We start from the raw sequence: 10,000 nt of genomic DNA, 5'->3' as shown, positions 1-10,000 counted from the left end.
TTAGTATTTTTCTTTTTTATCACTTTGTGTTACAATTGATTTAATTTAGTTTTTTTTTTTTTTTTATTAATGTTTTCTTTGTGTATGCGTTTCGTCTCCACTTCGTGATCGCTTGATGCGTTTGTCGACTTCCTTGTTTTTCGGGGTTGAAAAGCAGAGAGAAGAGAGAGAGAGAGAGAGAGAGAGAGAGAGAGAGAGAGAGAGAGATCGAGGGAGAGAAAGAGTGAGTGAGAGAGAGGGAGAAAAAAAAAGAAGGAGAGAGAGAGAGGAAAGCGGAGAGGAGAGAGAGGAGAGAGGAGAGAGGAGAGGAGAGAGAGAGGGAAGAGAGTGAGGGAGGGAGGGAGAGAATAGTGAGTGATAGAGAGGGAGAAAAAAAAGAGAGAGAGAGAGGGAGAAAGGGAGAGACAGAGAGAAGAAAAAAATTAAGTATCATATTTTATGCATCAGCGAATTCCGTTGAGTTCATGGTTAGTTCACGTCGTATAGGCCTATAGGCTGTGACTGAGATGACAATTATCACTCGAGAAAATTCATACTTGTAATTTTTTTTTGTTCAGTTTTTTTTTGTTGATTTATGAGTTGCTAAGTTAATTTTTATATATTTTTATTGTTTAATTAATTGATATTCTAATATTTTGATTTTTTAAAATTTCGTTATTTTTTTTACTAATTGATAAGTTGATTAATATTCAAATAAATAATATTTAAGATTTCTTTTAGCTGTAATTTTTTTTTTTTTTTTTTTTTTTTTTTTTTTTTTTTTTTTTTTTTTTGTTATGCATAATTTTGATGATGTTTTTTTCGAGTACACAATTGGACTACCTTTTAGCTGTAATTTCGTCATGCATAGTTCGGTCTCGTATGCAGGTGCGTGATTATCATTAACTTGTGTGGGTACCGGCAGTGTTATTCCCTTATTTATTTATTTATTTATTTATTTTATCATTATTTATTTATTTATTTATTTTTATTTTTTTTTTTTGAGGCCGGTGGTCTTTTTGTTTTCCCCCTTCCTTGGGTTTGTAATATCTGTGTTGGTTTGTTCACTCGCGTTTTTTATTTTTTATGTTTTTGTTGTTTCTTCTTTTCTCTTCTTCTTTTCTTCGTTTTCTTCTTTCTCTTCTTCCCTTCTCTGTATTCTTCTCTTCTTTCTTCTTTTCTTATTCTTCGTTTTTCCTTTATCTTTTTTTTTTCACACCTCTTCCTTTTTTTGGTATGTCCCTTGTATACTTACTCCTTCTCTCTCTCTCGTCTCTCCACCCCCTCCCCCTCCTCTCCCTCGCTCCCTCGTCCTCTCTTCTCACCTCTCTCTCTCTCTCCACTCTCTCCGTCCGCCTCTGCTCTCCATCTCTCCTCTCCCCTTCTCTGTTCTACTCCTCGCTCTCTCTCTCCTGTTAGTTTCAATGCTGTCTTTCTCTCTTGTCTTTCTCCTCTCTCTCTCCTCCTCTTCATCTCTCTCTTTCTTTTCTTTTAGTTTTCTATATTGCTTCTCGTCTTATCTATCTATCTTCCTCCCTCCCGTCCCTCCCTCTCTTTCCTCTTTCTTTCTCTCATCCTCCTACTCTCTCTCTCATCTCTCCCTCTCCTCTCTCTCTCTCCCATCTCTCTCTCGTCCTTCCCCATCCCCCCCCCCCCGCACCACCCTCTCGCCCCTCTTCCTCTCTCCCACCTCCTCCCATCTCCTCTCCTCTCTCGCCCCCCCCCCTCTCTCTCTCCATCCCTCCTCCTCCCCCTTCTCTCCTCTCTTTCTCCTCTCCACTCCTCGTCCTCTAGCTCTCTCCTTCGGCCTCGTCTCTCTCTCCTCTCTCCTCCCATCCTCATCCCCGTCTCCTTCTCCTCTCTCTCATCTCGCTTCATCTCCCTCTCTTACTTATTTTCTCTCTCCCTCTCCTCCTTCTCTCATCCCCTTCTTTTTTCCCACCTGATTTCCATTTTCCACTCACCATTCTCATCTCCCTCATTCCCCCTCTTTCTTTTCGCAGACTGGGAGAAGCCCCATAGAGAGAAGAACATTCTGAGGGCCGGCGCGCCTGTCCGCCCCGCCGCCATCCACTATAGTCTCCCCCACGACATCGACTATCACCCGTTTTCTAAGTTCACCAATGTTTACTTCAAGGTAGGTGTGGGAGGGGGAGGGTGAGGGAGGGAGAGGGAGGGAGGGGGGGTGGGGGGGGTGGGGAGAGGGTGAGGGAGGGAGGGTAAGGGTGGGTGAGGGAGGAGGGTGAGGGTGGGAGAGGGTAGGAGGGATGAGATTAGAGTGGGGTGGGTGGGGTGAGGGATGGCGGATCAAAAGGGTGGGGTGAGTCTAGGGTGTGTCAGGAGGGTGAGTAGGGGATGGTTGTTGTGCGAGTGGATTGGGGTTAATTGATTGTTTGGTGGTTGAGGCAGCTTGGTTGTCGGGAGGAGGGTGGTTGGTGTTGGAAGATGTTGAGGGCGGCCCAGGGCGGCAAGAGGGAGGAGTGCACTGTTGGGGAGAGGGATGGCCTGGTGGGGTGGAACTGCGGGAGAGTGCTCTACAGCGTGTGAAGGCCTGGGAACTGCCTCGTGGGTGTGAGTAGGAGGATGTGATCTGTACACTACCTTAGGGTACCGAGGGGCTGGTGGGTTGGAGAGGATGCGAGTCAAGTGGGGCGGGCAGCTAGCGCGGTCAGTTGGGAAATAAGTGGTATCACTAAATACTGAGTAATAAATGGAGATAAAATAATAGATATTTTGTGTTAAAAGATGCTCATCTGGACGTCAGTAACATTGAAAATGGCAGATAGATAGATAGATAAGGAGACAGAGAGAGATGGAGGCAAGTACATGGGAAGATAGATATGTCTTTATAAAAAAAAAAAAAAAAAAAAGAGTTTAGTGGTAAATCGTACAAGTGAAAAAAAAAAAAACTAGTGACCACCCGACCCCCCCCTTCTTCTCAATTAATCCTCCAATAACTTACCCCTCCCTCCTCTTCCCCATCCCCACCTTCTCCCCCCATGTAACTAATCTCCTCTCCTCTTCTCCCCTTTCTTCCTTCTCTTCACCCCCTTCTTCCCCCTTTTACCCCACGTAACTAATCTCCCCCCCCCCCTTCTCTTCTCTTCTCTCCTTCTCTCCTTCCTTTCTCCCCCACATAACGAAACACGCCCCCCCTTATCTTCTCCTCTTTTTTCCCCACATAAACTAATGCCCAAATCCCCCTTCCCCCTTCTCACCCTCTTCTCTTCTCTCTCTCCTTCCTCCCCCCCCCCTTCCCTCCCTCAATTAACTAATCACTACTCACCAACTTCTCCCCCCTCTTCCAGGTTCCCCCGCCTAAACCTAATCCCCTCCCCCCCGTGCTCCCCCACATAACTAATACTACCCTATACCCCCCTTTTCTTTACCTCTCCCTTCTCCCTTCCCCTTCTCCCCCACATACTTAATATCCCCACTTCCTCTCCCCGACCTTCAAACTAATCACCCTTCTAGCCCTCCTCTCTCTTCTTCCCCCCTCCCACCCCCCCTTCTCTTCCCCCCTTCTTTTCCTCTTCCCCTCTCTTCTCCTCTCCCCCTTCTTCCCCTCCTCTCCTCCTTCTTCCCCCCCCCCCCCCCCCCCCTTCTCCCCCTTCTCCCTCTCTCTCCCCCCCCCCCTCCCCCTCTCCCCCCCTCCCTCCCCCCTTCTCTCTCCCCCACGCCTAACTAACCCCCTTCTCTTCCCTCTTCTCTCTTCCTCCCCCCTCCCCTTCTCCTTCCCCCCCCACCCGCCTAAAACTAAAACCCCCTCCCTTCTCTTCCCTATCTCTTCTCTCTCCTCCGTCTTCTTTCCTTCTTCTTCTCCCCCTCCCCTTCTCCCCCCATCTCCCCGCCTACCAACCCCCCCTCCTCCCCGCAGTCGCCACTGTGGGGCATGAAGCCGCGAGCCCATCAAGGGACGGGCCGGTTTCCTGTCCGAAGGCTCGCGACGCAAAAAAAAAGCCCACTACAATGAACTCCTCCCCTTGCCGTGTTTCAGCTGAGTCCTGCGCTTCATGCGACCCACAACGGGCTGTCGGGGCGAGAGGGGAGACGGTGGCTCGGGAAACTACAATCGCGAACAAGGTCGGTTTTTTTGCTTGAGGGATAAGGGTTCGTGTTTTTTTTTTTTTTTTTTTTTTTTTTTTTTTTTTTTTTTTAGGCATGTGGTGGCGGGTGTGTGGGGGTTGGGTGTGTGTGTGTGTGTTTTTATATGTGTGTGTGGGTGTGGTTTTTGCTGTGTGTGTTTCTGTTTTGATGCTCCTCTTCCTCCTCCTCCTCCTTCTCCTCCTGCTCTTCCTCTCCTCCTCCTCCTCCTCCTCCTCCTCCTCCTCCTCCTACTCTTCCTCTACTCCTCCCTCCTCCTCCTCCTCTTTCTCTTCTTCTTCTTTCACTCCTCCTCTTCCTATTTCCTTCTCCTTACACACCCAAATTGCATTTTAAACCCCACCTCAATACAAACAAAAATTCCATCCGCCCATGCATTCCCCTCCTGGCATGATAATATATAATAAAACAACCCACCCATGCAAACCGTCCATTCTCCCACAGGGATTTGGTCACGAGCATTGCCAGACGAGAAATCCTGTGTCAGCCTGCGCAACCAGACGTGGGAATGAAACACAGCCAATGCAGAGAGAGTGATGGTTTACTGCGGCCAACTGCCTCTCCGTGTTTCTCCCGGCCCCCCCCCCCTCACCGTTAACCAATTGTACAAGTTATATTAATCCTCAAGTGAGTCGATTTTTTTCCGTTTTCTTCTTTAAAATAGTTGTTGTTGTTGCTGTTTGTTTTTATGTTGTTATTGTTTTTAACAGTATTCTTATTAACTGTTGATATTATATTAAAATGGTTTTATTATTATTATTTGCTGCTGTTCTTGTATATTATTATTATTAGTGTTTAGTAGTGTTTTAGAACATATGTCCGATGTGTGAAGTTTTATTTGTAAATTTAATCAAGATAATGTTTGTTTCTTCATAATATTCTTCATTATACCATACCCCACCCACCCCCCCCCAAAAAAAAAAAAAAAAGATAATAAGATAAATAAATAAAAATAAATAAATATTAGACCCCCGTCAATTGTCCTCACCCCCCCCCCCCCCCCAAAAAAAAAAAATATATATATATAGATTTATATATATAGATACCACATATTATATAATTTTTTTTTTTTGTTTTTTTTTTTTTTTTATTTTTTTTTTTCGTTTTTTTTTCGACCCCCCGACATTGTCCCTTCATATCAACCCCCCTCTAAAAAAACAAAAAAAAAAAAATTAGACCGATATTAAACCGTTCCTCCCCCTCCCCCCCTCTCTCTCTCCTCCCCCCTCAATCCTCTCCCTCCCTCTTTCACCTCTTCCTCCCCCCCCCCCCCTCCCCCCCCAAAGGCACGTATCCGACCAACGGGCCTCAACGGATAACGCGGCCTGTGTCGCGGAAGCTCCCTGTCGCGCACAAGCGATCCTGGTGCGGTTGGGCCTCGCTCCTGCCCCGCCCACCGACCTCGAGTTGAAGCCAACCGCAAAGAAGGGGCGCTGGCCCTCGACGGCGGCGATTTTCCCCGCGGTTGTTGAGGAGAGACCCGCTTTTTTTTTTTATTTTTTTTTTCTTTTTTCGACTATTTTTTTTTATTATGTGTTTTTTTTTTATTATTCTATTCTATTTTTTTTTTTTTTTTGTGATTATTTATTGTTATTATTATTATTATTATTTATTTTTTTAATATTATCATTTTATTACTATATTATTAATTATTATTATTTTATTATATTTTAATTATTATTATTGGTTGTTGTTGTTGTTTGTTTGTTGTCGTTGATTATTTTCTATCTGGTTTTTATTTTAATTCCATTATTATTATCATTAATCTCATTACTATTATTAATTATTAGTATTGATTATTATTATTATTATTATTATTATTATTTATTATTTAATTATCATTTTTATTATTCATACTCACCTATTATTATCATTACTTAATTCTCTTCTTATTACTAATTATCATTATTATTATTAATTAACCTATTATTACTATTACTATTTTATCATCTCATCAACACCATCCCGCCCTCTCCACTTTTCGGCCGCCCACTCAAGTGCCCGCAGGCAAGCTTGGCACGGGCGAGGTGGAACTCGTGGACACACCGCCCGGGAGTTACGCCTGCCCGCCTTCTGAGGAGCGAGGCATCGAGGAGAACCTCAGGCTGGACTGTTGCCATCACGGAGGAACGATGTCCATGACGAAAATCCCCGCCTCGAGTACGTGGCTCGACCACTCATCGTGGCGAGAGGGAACTGCCGCCCCGCCCCCCGCCTTCCCGAGGGTGTACCTCCCAGTGTCGCTCCATCAGTGAGGGGTCCGTCGGGAGCGCGGGGGCGCTGTTTTGTGGTTTTTGTGGTGTGGTCTTTGTATTATATATATATATATATATATATATTATAATATCTATATAATATATATATATAATAATTTATAATATAATGTATATATATATATATTGTTTTTTTTTTTTTTTTTTTTTTTTCTTTTCCATCTTTCTTTTTTTTTCTTGGCTAAATTAATTTATTAAAGCATTTAGGTTTCCGGATAATTTTTTTTTGCACATAACCACACACACACCACACACACACCACCCACACACACACACACACCACACCCCACAACACACACACCACACAACCAACCACACACACACAAAACACACCACACAATAATATATATATATATATATATATATATATAATCATATATATATATATATATATATCTTTTTTTTTATTTTTTTTTTTATTTTTTTTTTTTTTTTGTTTTTTTTTTTTTTTTTTTTTTTTTTTTTTTTTTTTTTATTGATTTTATTATTTACCCGCTCGTCATCGAGCTTAATGCAAAAATTGAATGTTTTTTTAACACTTTTTTCCTTTCTCCTTTTTTTTCTCTTCGTCTTAGGCTGCCCGACCAAGAACGAAGGTCGTCAGCGCCGGTGCCTCTGCCGGGGATGGGACGCAGCCGATGGTTGCGCCGCTCGATGAGTCCCCGGTCGTGGCTTATAGGGTAAGAGGGGGGAAGGGAGGGAGGGGGGGGGAGGGGGGGGAGGAGAGGGAAAGGGAAGGAGGGAAGGGGAGGAGGAGTAAGGGGAGGGAGGGAAAGGGGAGGGAGGGAAAGGGGAGGGAGAAGTGGGGGAGGGAGAGGGAGGAGGGAGGAGGAGAGATGGAGATGAGAGAGAGAGGAGAGAGAGAGTAGCAATGAGAGAATGAGAGAGAGAGAGAGAGAGAAACTAAAATAAAATAAAATAAAAAATGAAAAATAAAAACAAAAACACTCAACTCGTAATCCCCCTCTTAACCACCCTTTTTCCCACCCTTTCCCACCTTCTTCCCTCCCCCCCTTATCCCCCCCTTTCCCCCCCCTTAGACGCGCCTCTCCACCCGCTCCACGCCGGCCGTCTGACGAGGAGCTCTCCCCCCTCCCCCCCGCGAGGCCCTGCTGGAGGCGGCCACGACAAACCCCACGGGGAGAGCGGGCCCGGGGAGAGCGGCCGGGGCTTGTTTGCTGACCAGGCGAACGGCTGGGTGGCGGGGGGGCCTCTCCTTCGCGCGTCGCACGAGGCGTCGGGCGCGTGCTCAACACACAACCGCTACTTCGAACGACAAGAGCAAAAGCCGCTCGCTCGACAACCTCCTACGAACGGCCGCGGCGCCGCCGTATATACAGGTGTGGGAGCGGGTTGGCTTGTTTTGTTTGATGTTTTTATAATTTGTGTGTGTGTGGGTTTTTTTTTATATGTATATATATATTTTTTTTTGTGTGTGTGTTTTTTTTATATGTATGTATAAATAATTCCCTCTTACTCTTTAATTCTTTATTTTGTGTGGTGTGTTTTTTTGTTATGTATATATTATATTATTTTTTTTTTTTGTGTTGTTTTTTTTTTTTTATATGTTTAATATTTCTCTTTTATTGTGTGTGTGTGTTTTTTTATAATGTATGTATATATTCTCTTTATTGTGTGTGGTTTTGTGTTTTTTTTATATGTATGTAATATATATATTTTAATTATATATTTTTTTTTTTTTTTTTTTTTTGTTTTTTTTTTTTTTTTTTTTTTTTTTTTTTTTTTTTTTTTTTTTTTGTTTTTTTTTTTGGGGGGAGGGTCGTTTTGTTTTGGGTGTTGGTATTTTGTTATTGTGGTTCGTTTGTTATTATCGTTTGTTGTTATTGGTTTGTTTTATGTTGTTCTTTTGGTAAGTTGCGTTTATTCATTTTATTATTATTTTTTTAATTATTTAGTTATCAGTTTTTTGCGCCAAAAGAACCCCCCTCCCCGCACTGTCACCCAAACCCACCTCCCCACCCCCACCCCCCCACCCACCCACCTCCCACCCCACCCACCCACCACCGGGGAGCCACCCACCCACCCACCCACCAGCACCCACCCACCCCCCACCCACCCACCCACCCACCCCACCTTCCCCCCCCACACCACCCACCCCCCTCCCCCCCCACTCCCCCACCCCACCCACCCCCACACACCACCCCCACAACCCACCCCCTGAAAATTGTTAAATCTCTATGGTGAAAAAAAATAATAATGGAACCCCCTTTTCTTTATCCCAAAAAAAAATTTTTAACCCTCTTTCCCCCAATGAAAAAACTAATCCCCCTTCTTCATCCTTTTTCCCCCTTTTTCCTTCTCCCCTCCCCTTCTACCCCAGAAAACTAATCCCCCCCCTTCCTTTTTCTCCCCTTTCTCTTCCTTTTTTCTTCACCCCTTTCTTCCCCCTTTTCCCCACTAACTAATCCCCCCCCCCCCTTTCTTTTTCCCCCCCTTTATCCCTTCCCCCCTTTCTCCCCCACTTAACAAACCACCCCCCCCCCCCCTACTTCCCCCTCTTTTTCCCCCTAAACTAACCCCCCCTTCTCCCCCCTCTTCCCCCCTTCCCCCCACAAACTAATCCCCTTCTCCCCCTTTCCCCTTCCCCCCCTTTTTCTAATCCCCCTTCTTCCCCCCCTTTCTCCCCCCTTTCTCCCCCCTAACTAACCCCCCCTCTCCCCACTAACTAACCCCTTCCCCCCCCCTCCTTCTCCCCCCACCCCCTAACTAACCCCCTTCTCTTCTCCCCCCTCCCCTTCTCCCCCGCCTAACCCCCCTCCTCCCCCGCAGTCGCACCTGTGGGGCATGAAGCGCGAGCCCATCAAGACGCCGTTCCTGTCGAAGGCTCGCGACGCCGACTACATCGACTCCCTGGCCGTGTTCAAGCTGATCCTGCGCTTCATGAACGACCACACGCTGTCGGGCGAGAGGGAGACGGTGCTCGGGAACTACATCGCGAACAAGGTCGGTTTTTTGCTGGAGGGATAAGGTCGGTTTTTTTTTTTTTTTTTTTTTTTTTGAGGCATGGGGTGCGGGTGTGTGGGGGTTAGGTGTGTGTGTGTGTTTTTTTTTTATATATGTGTGTGGGTGTGGTTTTTGATGTGTGTGTTTCTGTTTTGATGCTCCTTCTTCCTCCCCTCCTCCTCCTTCTCCTTCCCCCTCTGCCTCCTCCTTTTCCCCCTCCTCCCCTCCTCCCTACTCTTTCCTACTTCCTCCTCCTCCTCCTCCTATTCCTTCTCCTGACAGCAACACAATATTGCATTTTAACCCCACATCCAATACAAACAAAATTCACAGCCGCCCATGCATTCCCCTCCTGCAATGATATATATATAAACAAACCCAACCCATGCAACCGTCCATTCTCCCACAGGGCTTGGTCAACGAGCAATTGCAAGACGAGATCCTGTGTCAGCTGAGCAACCAGACGTGGAAGAATGAGAACACAGCCAATGCAGAGAGAGGATGGTTACTGCTGGCCAACTGCCTCTCCGTGTTCTCGCCCTCGTCCAAATTGTACAAGTATATCCTCAAGTGAGTCGATTTCTTTTTCCCGTTTTCTTTAATAGTTGTTGTTGTTGCTGTTGTTTTTGTTGTTATTGTTTTTAACAGTATTCTTATTACTGTTGATATTATTAATGTTG

General features: G+C 45.2%; 1 protein-coding gene across 1 annotated transcript in view; it reads left to right on the top strand.

Moving 5' to 3' along the window:
* Window positions 1-10,000, top strand: part of LOC119576001 (unconventional myosin-XV-like) — a 110,408-nt gene that overhangs the window by 83,152 nt on the left and 17,256 nt on the right. Inside the window, 3 exon segments of the mRNA XM_037923527.1 lie at window positions 1,983-2,116; window positions 9,147-9,320; window positions 9,730-9,911. Coding sequence (XP_037779455.1) covers window positions 1,983-2,116; window positions 9,147-9,320; window positions 9,730-9,911 — 490 coding nt within the window.

This window comes from Penaeus monodon, chromosome 8, assembly GCF_015228065.2.
Source record: "Penaeus monodon isolate SGIC_2016 chromosome 8, NSTDA_Pmon_1, whole genome shotgun sequence".
NCBI classification, from domain to species: domain Eukaryota; kingdom Metazoa; phylum Arthropoda; class Malacostraca; order Decapoda; family Penaeidae; genus Penaeus; species Penaeus monodon.
This window is presented reverse-complemented; position numbering and strand designations above follow the sequence as displayed.